Raw genomic sequence first — 15,696 nt, forward strand, 5'->3', positions numbered from 1 at the left:
AAGGTTGTTGGGGTGCTTGGGGAGTTTGTCGTGAGTCCGTGAGAAGTCAGGCACCCTATCGTCCTCGTATTTAAATTTTTGACTAGATTATATTTGGCCAAGAGAAGAGTAAAGCTTGTCTTTAAAGAGTGGTTGTTTTATAAATATCCTTTGTTTTAGCCTAGCAGTTCACCCTGACAGGATCACAATAGCAACGGGACAAGTCGCAGGCACATCTAAGGATGGAAAAGTGAGTTACATTATCTTTTCATATTTTTTAATGAACTGTTGATTCGATGTCATCTTCTGGAAACATTTCGCTGATGAATAAGCCTGCCTAGGTAAAGTATCTGAAAGCTTCTTAAGCCCTCAGTCGAATATTTTGTTGCAAAAAAAATTTTTTTTTAATTTTGTTTTTCATTTCTTAGAGAGACGAGCATGAACAGGGGAAGGGGCAGGGTCAGAGGGAGAAGCAGACTCCCTGCTGAGCGGGGAGCCCGACACAGGACTTGATCCCTGGATCCTGGGATCATGACCTGAGCCAAAGGCACACACTTAACTGACTGAGCCGCCCAGGTGCCCCGCAAAAAAAAATTTTTTTTAAATAAATTTTACTGCAGATTTTCTTACAGTGACCTTAAAAATGCCTCGAACTTGCCTTAATTTCAGCCAGTTTTTAAATAGCATTGTTCTTGCCTAAGAATTCAGCAATTCTCAAGATACTTACACACATGAAAAACATTAAAATATTAAGTGTACATTTAATAAGGAGAAGTCATAATAAGCATTTGGATAGGGGGCATTTTGCCTCTTCAGCAAAACTTTAGACCCTTAGCCTGAAATACCCTGTATTCCTGACGCCACCCCAGAGTCCTCAAAGGCAGCAGGAGAGTTTGGGCACAAGTTTTATAAGCACATCAGCAAGACTTTAACTTGAATTTTAAGGAATCAGAGAAGGAGGTAGTGGACTCTAACAGAGAACAACGCAAAACTGTCTTCCAGTTGGTTCTTGACCGCAGTCTGTGGTCCTTGCCATGTCTTAACCCAAAATTCCTCGTAGCTTTTTTGATATCTATTGTATAGCTTATTCTTGCACCACATATGAAGCAAACCTCATTACACGGAGCATGTCCATTTTTACCAGCATGTTTTCTTCCCAAAAACATGAATGCTGCCATTTTTCAGAAAATATTTTAATAACATCGAATTTTAAATATTAACTATGCTATTTCCCGTTAAAATTATATACTTAAAAAGAAGTAACAGGGATGATGGAAGATGGAAATCAGTTTACAGTTATGTAGATACCCATAAATGGAATAGGGTCTTCATCTTTTTTTTTTGGATTATTATTTTTTTATTATTATGTTATGTTAATCACCATACATTACATCATTAGTTTTTGATGTAGTGTTGCATGATTCATTGTTTGCTTATAACACCCAGCGCTCCATGCAGAACGTGCCCTCTAATGTTAAGTGGCTTTTAGTCTTTGAAATTAGTAGCAAACCATGTGTTCCTCCCTCTAGTGGATTAAAAGGGTATTTCAGTTTCTAGCATTGAAATTGAATCAGAACTTTCGAGCCAGGGAAGATGGGATGTCTGTCTGAGCCAGTCCTTCAGTTCAAGTGCAGAGAGACTCAGAGAGGCCATCTGACCATCTGCAGACACACAGCTACTCAGGGCAAGTCCAGGCTAAAACTCACCCCACTCCGTCCACCTGGTATGATGCTAGTCCTTTTCCTGATGCACCTGCTGATGGTTCTAGGATGCTTTCTTCTATTGAGGGAGAGGAAAATTAGGACCATTCACCTTGGAACACAACTGAGAGGGTTTTGAGCTAATGGGAACAATTCTGAATTTCATCTGTGCGTAACAGATTGCTCGCTTTGCTCCTCTGAGGCCCAAGAATGTTAAACCCTCAATACTATTTGGGGGTGTCCGACTGTACAGACTTTACAAGAAGAGCCCTTGTGTGAGATTCCACTTTCCTTGTCATTCTTCGTTTTTAAAATTCGGACTCATCTGGATGCCCAAGGGAGAACATCAGTTCCTGTGGCACGGTTATGAAGAATTGGCTACTCAGAATGTAAAACCCGGTGGCCCTCCCTGAAGTTAAGCTGGCCACGGGGGCCGTGATGTCCTGCAGCCATTGGGAATGGTTCCTTGATGCCAAAAGGCAGAGTCTTCAAATTTTTGAGCAGGAAAAGCCCTTTTGTTTTGACAGAACTGAAGTAGTCTTGCAGCTTCAAGGTAAAGATAAATCTATATGCCCGTCAGAGTCGGTGACTGTCTCTCTGCATTTCCTTCTCAACAGCAGTTGCCCCCACACGTGCGCATCTGGGACTCCGTGACACTGAATACACTGCACGTCATTGGGGTCGGGTTTTTTGACCGAGCCATCACCTGTATCGCCTTCTCAAAATCTGTAAGTGCGAGCCCCATGGGTACGGGAGCCCTTGTCCGTAGGGAGGAGAGAAGCAGCTCAAGGTTAAAGAGGGAGAAAGTTAACGTGCTCGCTGGCTGCCCGGGCGCGTGCGCGGATTTGCAGGCTGACGCCACCCTGCTCCCCAGGTCCCCTCGTTCAGAGGTCACGCGTGTCCCCTCAGGGTCACACACGTGATGGGAAGAGGCCCTGCAGCGCTGTCTGCATGTTCTTCAAGGCAGTTTTGCGCGCTCTGACCTTGAATTTCACCTGCCCCTTGGTAGGCGGCTCCAGTGTGTCTCTGCTCTCCGCACACGGGCTGCCTATCCAGTAGCAGGAGTCGGAGGTGCCTCGTGGTCTCCCAGATCTTCCTCAGGGTGTGCCCATTCAACAGTCCACCCTATAAACCACTGTTCTAGAAACTTACACATGAGTGCACGTGTTCACATCAGAACGCCACCTGCCTCGGCCCCAGGGTCTTTGCTCCTGCCCAGCCTCCCAGTCACCCTGCCCGTTAGTCACAGACTGTGCTGTGCACCCTGCAGGCACCGGCTCCTCCAGGAGGGGGCCCTGCAGCCCCTTTGGACTTAATCTTAATAGAACCAATGGGGCAGGGTCACCCCTGACCCCTCTCTGCTGCTCCGGTCCCTTCCTTGCCCCACGTTCGCCTGCTCTCCCTGAGTGGCCAAGAAAACAGGTCTCATAAGCAGTGCATACATATTCTTTAACCAAAATGGGCTCTTTATTAAAAGTAAAGTTAATGTTCATTGTTCATCACTTTTAACCTGTTTTATTCTCAAATGTAGTCTTCCTGGGAATACCTTTCTTTCCCCCCAGAATGGAGGAAGCAACTTGTGTGCCGTGGACGACTCCAACGACCATGTGCTGTCCGTGTGGGACTGGCAGAAGGAAGAGCGGCTGGCCGACGTGAAGGTCTCTCTCCAAGCCCGATGCGGGGCTCTGCTGTAATTTCCCTGTGTGGAGCCTTCTCCTTCAGCTGGCTCCCAGGCCCCGGTCCCACCTCTCGGTGGACCACAGGCTCCCCATGCCCAGTGCGGCCCTCGGGCCTGACACCAGCACCCAAGAACCCCGAGCCCGCCCAGCTCCCCTCCCAGGGTGCGGTGCCAAGTCTGGCAGGGTCTCTTCCCCTCGTCAGGACACCTGTAAGGTTTCCTTCTTCCTCCCTTTACAGCCCCTCCCCTGCTAAGCCACTCCCTTGCTCACTGTTCCCTGCTGCTTTATTTCATTCCACGAATGTGCGCTCCTGCGGTCGAGGGGCCAGGGTGGTCCCCTCGGTGTGCTCCCTGCACCGCCAGGGGGGGCATGGGGGCGTGGAGACAGGTCAGGAGCAGCTGAGGGGGAGGTCAGCGCGGCCAGCATGGGGCTTGTCCGAAGCTGAGGGGCCTGCCGGATCCCAGCCTTCCCGGTGGGACTCTTCCTGTTGGGGGTGCGCTTGGCTTCCCTTGACTGCCTCCGGTCCATCCTGTGCGATAGGTCACTGAACTCTCCTTAAGCTTTCTTGTATTTTCCTCCTATGAAAATCATGAACGGATCCCGGTTGTTACAGAACTGACTTCGGATTTCCCACCCTGTCCTCCATTAACCTTAGACCACCTTCCTCCCCCAACATTAGGGTTGCCATTGGATTGCCTTATCTTTCTCCCTTGAATGTCTGGGATGCAGGGTCCGTACTCTAATCTGGCATGTTTCCTAACACCTGTTTACATGCTATAGCCCTGCCTTCTAATATTCCGACCGAGTATTTAAGTTCTTGCTAGGAGGCAAATTATTACCCAGGTTTAAGGTGTATAACTGAATTTCAAGCAGAAGGAACAATCACGGTCAGATTCATCTGACCAAAGTGCAGGTGCTGGAAATCCAGAGAACAGGGTCGGCGGTGGTGCAGTGGCACCCGAGAGCCAGATCCCCACCCCTGGAACCCCAGCCTGGTCACCAAACCACCGGCAGAGTCCTGGGAATTCAACCAGGAGGGAATCCCAGCCAGTCAGCCAGGAGCGATGGAGCTATATAAAATCCAGATTCTGGGGCCCCTCCCAAAGATTTCAGTCCCTAGATGGGGCTGAGGCGTGACGTCCACATTGTGACACACGTCAGGTGATTCTGTTGTTCAGCCTCAGCTGGGAATCTGTGACGGGAGATGAGAGCAAATTCTTGGATTCTTAAGTTTCCACCCACGCCTAACCCACCCCTTCAGCAATAGCGTGCTGCTGCCCCCCCCCAACACACAGAGAGAGGAGCCATGGTCCCTGTCCTCAGGGCTGTGGACCAGGAGGGGAGACAGACAGACAAGGAGAGGTTATGGCACCCAGCAAACATAAGTTGCGTGTGTATGGAAGGTGAGTTCAGGAGGAAGAAAAATCAAGAAGCTTAGGGCCTAACCTGGATGAGTTATTTGTAGTTCGGATGTCATTGATTTTCTGAGTGTCTTCTGAGATTTGAGACATTTGATTCTCCTGTTTTGCTCAAAGTGTTCCAACGAAGCCGTGTTTGCTGCGGATTTCCACCCCACGGACACTAACATAATAGTTACCTGTGGAAAATCACATCTCTACTTTTGGACGTTAGAAGGAAACTCCCTTATTAAGAAGCAAGGATTATTCGAGGTAACGTTAAATTACATTTGTTTTATTCTTCACTGAGGGGTGCGTGTGGTCAGCTAGCTTCTACAGGAGCTGTGAGGCGTACTGCAGTCTAAGAATTTGCTGTAAGTGGCAAATCAGGAAGTCTATCTGGGGGTGTGATGATGAAGAGTATTCCCGGGGATCCCTAACAGAATTGCGGAGCCCCTTGTGTCTCTGTGGGTAGCCTTGGTGATGTCCAGAAGGAAAGATGGACCAACACAAGAAGAAGTGTAGGGACAGTCGCCCTGGGGGCCAGGCGCCCCCTCCCACGTGTGGTCCTTGCAGAGAACAACCAAGAAGGCACTCGGGCCTTGTGAGTATGAGGGACAGCGCCTCCTTCCCTGTGGGGCCTAGTACCACTGCCCCCCCACGAGGCCTAGTTAGAGGACCACTTTATTCCGGTGCCAGGACCCTGTTCCTGAGGCTCTAATCCTGATAACACAGCCCACCCCACAGCCCCTCCGACACCCTCCTCTGCTCCAACTGTCTGCAACTTTATAATTACCAGAAGTTTCTCTATTTTAGAGAAGGTAATCTCATGGCATAAGTTATATAACGGTAGATAAAAATGAAAGGCATATGCAGCTTGGGAGCCCCATGCCCCTAGGTGGTAGGAATACAAATAAGAGGATGTCTTGACTGATACAAATATATATTTACAACATCCTGCAGAAGCAAGAAAAGCCAAAGTTTGTCCTCTGCGTGACTTTTTCTGAAAACGGTGACACCATTACCGGAGATTCAAGCGGCAACATCTTGGTGTGGGGAAAAGGTAACACAGGCTTGTCCCCAGAGCAAAAGCCTGGGGGCGAATATTATGCACGGTCAAACGTGACTTCTCTAAGAATTGTCTATGAACATAATTACACTAAATCCCAAGTTTTATAGGTACGTACATGGATGGGTGCCTGTGTAACTTGAAACCTTAAAACTAGAACAGAGGAAAAGAAGAATAGCCAAGCACTGTTCACTTTCTGTCCCTGCAGCAGGCTCTTTAAGCCCAGAATAGTTTGGGAGAACAGCTTTATTAGGAGATCTATTAACAAATTATAACGGTGAAGGTGTCAATGACTATATATTTAGCTATAAAACGCCTAAATAACTTTCCTGGTTCCCATGGCTTCTGGCAGATAGTTACTGAGAACTAATTACGTGCGAGACAGCGTGCTAGCCACCGAGCACAGCGATGATCCCGAGGCCCTGCCGTCAGGGAGCCCACAGCCTGGTAAAGAGGAGTCATTACTCAGGAAAAATCCATCCGGTTAAGTTCAATGAGCATTTATGGCAGGAGGAAAGGAAAACCACACCATGCCTGTCCTCAAAGGGCTGAGAGTGTGGGTTGGGGGTGAGGGTGGAAACAGACCCCTAGATATGATTTCAGGGTAACGTGAGGACTTCTCTAGTGTCCCCACTACCGTGGGGGCAGTGCGTCCCACGTCGATCCGTTTCACCCTTAGCAGGATCCTGCAGGATAAGCAGGAGCCCCGTCACCGACAAAGGGGAAACCAAGGTGTAGGGCAGTGAAGTCACTTGTCAAGGTCGTGAACTCAAGCTCCTGTTCTTCACTGGGTGTAGTCCCGCCATGCTCTCTCTAGCCACAGCTTCCTGTGAGCATGTCCTCCTGAATCATAAAGTAACCCAGGCCATGCTTGTCTGCTGCTGCGTGAGCGTCTACAAGTTGTGTCCTTTGTAGATTCATCCTGCAGAGATGTCGTAACCGACAAGATCACATTTTAAAAACCAAAGTGAAATGGGATGGACAGAGGCGAGCCTTTTGATAACATCCTGAGGATGGTTTTCTTGGTGTGTTTAGGTACAAATCGGATAAGCTACGCTGTTCAAGGGGCCCACGAGGGTGGCATTTTTGCACTTTGTATGTTAAGGGATGGTACGCTGGTGTCGGGAGGAGGGAAGGACCGCAAGCTCATTTCTTGGAATGGAAACTATCAGAAACTTCATAAAACTGAGGTAAGATAAGCAAACCGCATTATCGCAATTCTTTTTTTTTTTTCAAAATTCATTTTGAACCTCCTAAAACTGTTACACTAACCAGTTTCCTTGTTAGTTTGAAATCTTCAGCTTACTGTTTTGAAAATAGTTTAGATAAAATTTTGTTAAATAGGGTAACATTTTATTAAAATCATTGGAAGCGGTTTAAGTGTAACTACTAAAATGGAATTTGGTTTGTAAAATTTTAGGTTGTAACATTTCACATTTAGAATATCTTTATAAGAGAACAGTCTCACTTTTCCAAGGGAATATTATCCACATTTTGATTTTTCATTCAAATCTTTCTTCTTGGGGCACCTGGGTGGCTCAGTCCATCGAACATCTGCCTTCGGCTCAGGTCATGATCTCAGAGTCCTAGGATTGAGTTCTGCGTCCAGCAGGGAGTCTGCGTCTCCCTCTCCCTCTCCCCCTCCCCCTCCCCCGCCCCTCCCCCTGCTCATGCTTCCCACCCCCCCCCCTGCTCATGCTTCCCACCCCTCCCCCTGCTCATGCTTCCCCCCCCAAAACAATTAATAAAATCTTTTAAATAAAAAAAATCTTTATTCTTTTTCCACTTTAATTTCCAGGTGTGAATTTAGGGACATTACCACCTGGAACTAACATTTACTGAGTATTTATCTTGTACGTGGCTGAGTGCCAACATATTCTCTAAAGCTCTGTCTCCTTTTAGTATCCGTTTTACTGCCTTATTACCCTGCACACCAGTAGAAACCACAGGCAAGAAGTTTAATCTGTCTCATACACACTCACTGAACTCTCTCCCCCAGGCCCCGGGGAGTTAGGAGCAGACAGACATCAAGGCGGGCATCAGTGTGATGGCTGGTGGGGTCTTCATCCCTAGCGGCGAGTGGTCACATTATAGAACTTCTCCAGCTTCTGAGTCAGATGTGTATAACACAACACAACACAACACGTTACATCCTGTAACCCGTTCTTTTGGAGGGCAGCGTGGCCCAGTGCTTTAGCAGTATGAGATATGGTTCTGTTGGTTATTGCTCTTAATAAAGGAAGGCCGCTGGGTGAGGTTTGGAAATCGCTTCCCTGTTCATGGGGATTTTAATTGTGATGCCATTCTTTATCCTAAGATTTGACCAGCATTGAAATCTTCAGCTTACCATTTTGAAAATAGTTTAGATAAAAACCCATGTTAAATCATAACGGCAACAGAAGCTCCAAAGCATCATCCAGTTTCATAGAAGATACTCATCATTTTTTTTAAGCATCCATACCTTCCTCTTCCTTAGCATGAATTATCTTCACCTTTTCCTAAATCTGTGCCAACAGACCAGAAAGTTTGTAGAAAGCAGGCAGTTTCTTTCCTTCCTAGAGCTGGAGTGCCCAGAGTCCCCCAGCAGAGTCTAGCTACAGTCTGTTCCTTTATAAAGTGCGCGAACCTCTGTTTATCTTATCACAGCAAATTGTTCTTGGCTGGCGTATCTTGAAATTCTTTGTCTTAAAATTTAGATAATTCCATATGTTTACCGACACGAACAGTGGATTTCAAAACTAAATCATGTGAAGTTGCCAAAGAGTCTACCCTTTTAAGTTAGAGTAAATTTTAGGAACTCTTCTTATGCCCTGTTATTCTTGGCTTTCCAAATTTTACCTGCTACTGCTGTCCAAAGCCACAAGAAGAAAAGAGTAAACTAACCAGTGTTATTTCTTATTTTTTAATCCTATCAAGAAAAAGACACTTCATTTTTTTTTTTTTAACGACCTTACTCTTGCTGATTGTTTTAAGGTACATACGTGTTTAGAGTTTAAAAGTCAGACGTGGGGTCCTGGATGTGGACCTTTCTATCTCTCCATATTGGGGGGGGCAACGGAGAGAGGAGCTGTCATCATGATATAGAAACACATATTTGGAATGGTGGAGCTAATATTTAAGGACATTTTTGATGCTTTCTTTTCAATGCAGATTCCAGAACAGTTTGGCCCAATCCGGACAGTGGCCGAGGGGAAGGGCAACATGATCTTGATTGGCACAACTCGAAACTTCGTTCTGCAGGGCACTCAGTCAGGGGACTTCACACCCATCACTCAGGTATGCTTCAGCCCAGCCGGCCCACCAAGCACTTTGATGCAATATCAGAATATCAGAAAGCATTACAAAGAGGAGATGAATCCTTTGTTTTATACCAACATAACCTTCCTTGCCATCAGAGTTTCAGTTGCTGTCATGGCTTAGGTTGGCGGGAAGGGAAACCGAGGAGGGCAGTCGAAAGCATGCGGATGCCCTGGGCACCCCACCCCCCGAGACTCCCCGAGTGTTGACTGGAGTGTTTCAGAGAGCTTCATCTGTCTTGGTCCTTTGCAGGGTCACACTGATGAGCTCTGGGGACTGGCCATCCACGCCTCAAAACCTCAGTTCTTGACCTGTGGGCATGACAGGCACGCCACTCTCTGGGACGCTGTTGGTCACCGGCCCATCTGGGACAAAATAATAGAGGTAGACATGCACGTTACATGGCGTTTTTCTTATAAAAGTTCATCTGGAACACGTTCGTTTATGTTTTTGCATGCAACTGATAGTGATAGAAAATTGTCCCAAAGTAAACGTCACCCGGTTTACCTCCTTCGGTCGGCATTGCTTTAAACATGGCCTGAAGTGGTCCCATCCATGTCATCCTGAAGTTTGCTAGTGAAGTTTTCAACAGCAAGCTAGCCTTGCGGAGTTGGTTTTGGGGTCTCCTGAGCGCAGAGTTCCTTCACTGGCTTCCATGCTCAGCAGCCCCTGCCGTGAGCCCGCGCACCGTTTACAGCGCGCTTCTGAAATGAGAATTACACATCCAACGTGACGCTAAGGCTTTAGTCTTCCAGTGGGCATCGCTGTGATCCTCCCAGAAGGGACTCCGATTATGTCCTAGAGCGCTGGGACGTCCTTGTCCTGCCGGCAGGGGGCCAGCAGTGATGTAGTTACTAGTACTGGGCGCTGGGCACATACGAGCCGTAATCCTGGCAGCACCCGAGGCGCCATGTTACTGGATTGGAAACTGAGGCTTAGCCAAGTCAGCCAGCTGGCCGTGGTCACTAGGTCAGCAAGTGACAGAACCAGCGCTTATACCCAGCTCAGTCTGATTCCCCAACCCACGGTCTTCCCCCGCATGTACTGCACTGAGTCTAAAGTACAGTACGTCCTGTGTGTGTAGCCTCTGCCCTTGGTGACATGTCCCGCCCCGTGACAGGGGCAGCCCCTCTGTAGCTCCCACTCCTCACAGCCCCCACAGAGGTCCCGGCACTTCCCAGCATGCCGGATCTGCATTTCAGCCCCCTTGCCCTTTACCCTCCAAGGAGGTCACCAAGGGCCTAGAGCTGACCGTCGTTGGTAGAGCTGAGCACTGAGGCGGCAAGGCCCGAGCTGCTCAGAGGGAAGAGTGGGTGCGGCCAGGCAGAAGGATGGGCTGAAGGAAGTGGTGTCCTGTGTTGGACCTGTCCCCCTGGGGGGCTTGGAGGAACAGATGGGGGGACACAGCAGGGGCAGTGGCATCCGGGAGGGTGGCCTCCCCTGCTGCTCCTCGGCGCAGCCCCCCTGAAAGCAATTCCAGAGGCTCCATCCCCCTCCTCTGACTGGTCACCCCTCAGCCTAATAGAAGCAAAGGGGCTCAGAACCAGGCACTGGAAAAATCTGTGGTTAAGTCCTTGCTCCTTAACCCACTGGCCATGTGGCTTTGGACAGGAAGCTCCCTGTGCCTCAGTGTCTTTGTCTGGCAAATGTTAAGAGCCTGAGTGAATTAATGACGTGGTAAACTTCAGGTGAAGGTGATTTCTCTCTGGGTCTCAGCGGCAGCCCTGAGCTTAGTCACAGCTCCCACCTTGAAGAAAGCATTGCCGAGAACAGAATCAGTACCTTAAGGTTTCTGATGTCTTATTATTTTAGTTTATCCAGTAGTGTCTCAGTGCCTCTCTATTTCCATTCCCATGGGTACTTCTTTCTCAGTCTGCCTGTCACCAATCTCCTCTCACTTTGGTCCATCTTAAGCAGCTCCACCAAGGGATCTTCTGTCTAAAACACAGATTCAATCATGTCACACTTTTTTTTTTTTAAGATTTTATTAGTTTTAAGTCCTCTCTATACCCAACATGGGGCTCGAACTCACAACACTGAGATCGAGTCCCACGCTCCGCCACCTGAGCCGGCCAGGTGCCCCAGTCATGTCACCGTGTTCTTGTTTCCCGGGGGTCTCAGCCCTGACCATGGTGGCACGGCCTACATTCTTTGTGTCGTCCACATGCCTTCCGTCCCACCGGGACATTCTACCTTGTAACACCCTCTCTACCCGCCATTCCTCGAATATGCCCCACTCTGGGTCGCTCTGGCCTCTTTGATCACACTGTTGTCCCCGTAACACCTGATCCAAGAAAATACTGAGTGGAGTGTCTGCTCTGATCTTTACCACCCCTGATCCTTCCTGGACCGGAAGGCCTGATTCCAAGGGTCTCGGCACCAGGAAGCCTCCGCCCAGCCTCCCTATCAAGCTCCCTCTAACTCTCCCTCTCCTGTGATTTGACGGCTTGTTTTTCCCTCTGTCATCCATCCCGTTCCACCTTGTGTCAGAGTTAGCGATGCACACGTTAGTAACGAACATTAGATCCAAACCTGAATGTGCCTTACTTGTCTCGAGATCCTTCCAGGCCTGCCGAGGATGCTGCGTGTGCCCGGGGGGTTCTCACGCAGTGTTACCACTGGCATTGGGCACAGTGGTCCTATTTCCATATGCATCAAGCACACCATTCGACAGGCTGACCATTCAGCATGGGGGTCAACTGAAGGGGCTCCCAAGACTGGGAGGAAGAGCATTTACTTGCTGGTCTGTCATCTGATTCCTGTAGGTATGAAAAGATATTAAGACAGAAAGAGAAAAACCTCTAAAGGGATCACCATTTAGTATGACGGACATGTGACCTTCGCCTGAGTAGGAAAACGTTTTTCTCTCTTGGAGAGAAAAGAGCCTTGTTGGTTTAAATGGGACCACGTAGCCCCTTTGGAACAGCTGTGCTTGTGTGTTTTCTGCGGTAGCACTGTGTCTGGCCATCAATTTACACTTCCTTTAAAATGTTTTAGGATCCAGCTCAGTCTTCTGGTTTTCATCCTTCAGGGTCTGTGGTTGCAGTTGGAACACTGACTGGGAGGTGAGTCCGTGTCAGCACTGAGGTCTGTGTTTCCCCAGGGGCAGGCATGGGGTCTCTCCTCCTGCCCCGCCTGGCTTCTAGCCACTTACGGAGAATTAAGCCAGAACTCAAAACTAACACGAAGACAGCGGTCCTTCACATTCGGGACTGTGGGAAAATCTGACAAAGATATAGACCCTTCTAGAAAAGCCGCTCCAACCCACCCAGGCATAGACATGCACATGCATGCAGGCATGCATACACACACACACGCACGCACGCACGCCTACCTACAGTTTTGGGGGATTTGTGGAGCTCCCCAAGCCCTGATCTGCAGGCTGTGGGAGAAGCCTCAGCTTTGGAATCGGGCAAGAAAGCATTTCAAAGTGCTGAGAATTTAAAAATGCTTTTCTTGCTGCCCTTTCGAAATTTTAGAAACTGCCCGGATCCCGAGCCTCATGCTCAGATTCTGCTAACGCTTATTTACCGCGCGCCTCCAGTAGGCCAGGCAGTAGGCCTGCACTCGAATCCCCACTCCGCCCCTCGGCAGCTGTGTGTCTCCAAGCTGGCTAGATAGCCTGAGGTGTTTCATTTCCTAAACTGTGACGGTATCATCTGCCTAGACACAGGGTGCTGATGACTGAAGGAGATGGCGTGTGAGGTGTTTTCCGGGGTGGCCTGGCACGCAGTGTTGGTGGCTCTGGTGATCACTCTTTTGTACATTTTGATTGCACTTTTATATTGTTTGTCATAGTACATTTATGCTCGTTGCGGCTTAATTCAAATATTTTTGGTGATTTCCTCCCATCCTTCCTCTCTGAAAAGCAAACCATTTGGACTCCGCTGTGATGCCTGTGGATTATGTATAAGGAAAGAGGAACCATTTATAAGTCAGATCACAGTATCTTAAGAGTTGGGCACCTCATACCCAACAGAATTCTTCATGAAAATGTTTTGCCGTGTGTGCGCGTGTGCGTGCGTGCGCGCACACACACACACACACACCTTCCTTGTAACTCTCCCGGGGACAGTGGAAGCTTCAGACTCAGCAGGCTCTGTTGAATGGCTGACAGCCAGTGATCACCAGACCCACGTGCTGACTATGCACAGTAGGACAGGGCCTGGGGACCATGCCAGGCATCACAGACAAGGTCCCGTGGGTGGAAGAGATGGCTCATGGAACCTAGTCCTTCCCTCCACGTATGCCTCCCACATCTCTCGGCCTCGCACCAGCCTTAGCTCTGGATGGGGCCATTCACGGGGCTTCAGAGCATAGCCCAATCAGCCCCAGCCTCTCCGCTTCTTATGTTCTGGCCTCTGTTCGCGTTCAATAGCATGTTAAAGGTAAATGGTTGTTGAAGATGCAAGTTGAGAAGCCAAATCCAAATTTCAGGGGCCAGCCAGTCCCATGAAGTGGGCCGTGGGGAAACTAGCAGCGCTCACTGGCTGTGTCCGTGGAATGTACACCGTCTGGGGTCCCCTGGGTCTGAAGCTGCCACAGCAGGGCACCCACAGGCCTTTTCATCCCTGAAAACCCTGGAGTCCTGTTACTGCCACCACCTGAGAACACACAGGCCGGAGAGTACACGTACCAAGTACCGTGTCCTTGCTGGCAGATACGAAGCACATCTGTATCCCTTAGAGTTTGCTTTAATCCTGGGCCTCTGCGGTGGACTTGGCCCTTATTCCCATTTTATAGTCGAGGACACAGAGCCCAGACCAGGCCTGAGGCCACCCTCCCACCTCTCTGTCCACCCTGGCTTTCCCCTGGCTGGTGCCACCAGCATCATTCTCAGCAGGCCAGACACCCCAGGGCTGTCCCAGCTCACCCCCTGGGACCCACCCCGCTGCTCTGGGGCCAGATCTCTGCCCGTGCAGGCAGCCTTTGCGGCCTCCTCTGGCCACGGGCCCAGCCTTAGGGCTTCCTGTCCTTTGACATGTAAGTGACAAAACTCAAACACTGAAGACCCCGTCACCACATGGGAACCAAATCATTTCGAAGGGAAGCCAGCATGCTGCTGCTTTCTTTAGGGTATGCTCGTATGAAGGAACTTTTCCTTAAAGCCGGGAATAAGCGTTCTTGTTAAGCCAACACAGAGTATTTATTAAGCCCCGAGAGGAATAGTTTTTAATAGTTACTGTTAAGTGTACTAGGCTCCCTTTATTTTCTCACCAAACAACTTACTGTGCTTTTTCTCGTGTTCACAACAGGTGGTTTGTGTTTGACACGGAAACAAAAGACTTGGTCACCGTTCACACAGATGGAAACGAACAGCTGTCCGTCATGCGTTACTCACCGGGTGGGTGAGAGCTGCAAACCACTTGCCATACAATTATGACAGTTATGAAATCCTGTGTAGATGTCTTTTAAGGAAGAAATCTCACTAAGCCTCCTGAGCAGAGCCAAACTATACTGTGTCTAACCATCAAACATAGACAAAATGAGACCGATTCGCATACTGAATCCCCATGTATTCATCACCCAGCTGCAGAAATACAGATGCTTAGCCGATCTGGCTCATCCAGAGCCCCTCCCCCGCCACCGCCCTTCCGAAGCAGTTCCCAGAACTCAGCCCTTCATCCATTAATATTACTGTCCAGATCTTAAAAAGATGAGGCCTCTTTATTTTTTAACAGCTTTATTTAGGAGTGATTTCCATACACTACTTTCCCCATTATAAATGGACTCTCAGTGACTCTGAGTGAATTCATGCCATTGTACAGCCATCATCACAAACCAATTCAAGAACCTTTCCATCACCCCCAAAAGTTCCCTCCCTGCCCCTTAGCGATTAAAGCTCCACTCCCACCCCTCAGCCTTAGGCAACCACTGATCTGCTGTCTGTTCTATAAATTGCCTATTCTGGACATTCCGTATCAATGGAATCATATACTACAGAGCCTGTTGCATGTGACCTCTTACCTGGAATACTGTTTTTTTAGATTAATTTGGGTTATTATGCATGTATCCGTAGTTGATGCATTTTAACTGCTACATAGGATTCCACTTTATGGATGTACCTCATTGTGTTTATCCGTTCATCAGTCAGTGGTCATGGGGGTTGTTCCTGGTTTCTGGGTATTACAAAGAGTGCCATTGGGAACATTCCCTATAGGTCTCTTTGTGGTCATTCGTTTTCCTGTCTCCTAGGTACATGAGTAGGATTGATGGATTGCCTGGTAAAGCTGTGTTTCACATTTTATGAAACGGTGCCAATCTGCTTGCCAGAGAGGCTGCACAGTCTTGCGTTCCCACCAGCAATGTGTGAGGGTTCTGGTTTTTCTCTGCATTTCTACCAACACCCGCTATTACCTGCCTCTTTTATGACGGCCCTTCTGGTAGTGGTGGAGTAGTATCCCGCTGTGGTGCACCTCCCCTGCAACCATAAGAGATGCTGGGCATGTTTGCCTGTGCCTGTCGATCACTCCTGTATCTTTGGTGAAATACCTTTTCGGGTATTTTGCCTGTTTTCTAGTTAGGTTGTTCGTCTTACTCTTGAGTTGTAAGACTGCTTTCTGTAGTTTGTGTGT

At 48.6% G+C, this 15,696-nt stretch overlaps 1 protein-coding gene across 3 annotated transcripts in view; it reads left to right on the forward strand.

Moving 5' to 3' along the window:
* The window catches only part of EML1 (EMAP like 1), a 177,599-nt gene that overhangs the window by 148,601 nt on the left and 13,302 nt on the right, over positions 1–15,696 (forward strand). For all 3 annotated transcript variants that reach the window (XM_073895870.1, XM_073895869.1, XM_073895871.1), the window contains exons 9-18: positions 160–229; positions 2,297–2,407; positions 3,242–3,337; positions 4,894–5,028; positions 5,719–5,818; positions 6,860–7,014; positions 8,975–9,100; positions 9,374–9,505; positions 12,119–12,186; positions 14,377–14,465. In XM_073895870.1, the coding sequence (XP_073751971.1) occupies positions 160–229; positions 2,297–2,407; positions 3,242–3,337; positions 4,894–5,028; positions 5,719–5,818; positions 6,860–7,014; positions 8,975–9,100; positions 9,374–9,505; positions 12,119–12,186; positions 14,377–14,465 (1,082 nt within the window). The remainder of the gene's footprint in view (positions 1–159; positions 230–2,296; positions 2,408–3,241; positions 3,338–4,893; positions 5,029–5,718; positions 5,819–6,859; positions 7,015–8,974; positions 9,101–9,373; positions 9,506–12,118; positions 12,187–14,376; positions 14,466–15,696) is intronic.

The sequence above is a fragment of the Callorhinus ursinus genome, unplaced genomic scaffold (assembly GCF_003265705.2).
Source record: "Callorhinus ursinus isolate GAN/ISIS: 27379988/994484 unplaced genomic scaffold, GSC_fseal_2.0 scaffold8, whole genome shotgun sequence".
NCBI lineage: Eukaryota > Metazoa > Chordata > Mammalia > Carnivora > Otariidae > Callorhinus > Callorhinus ursinus.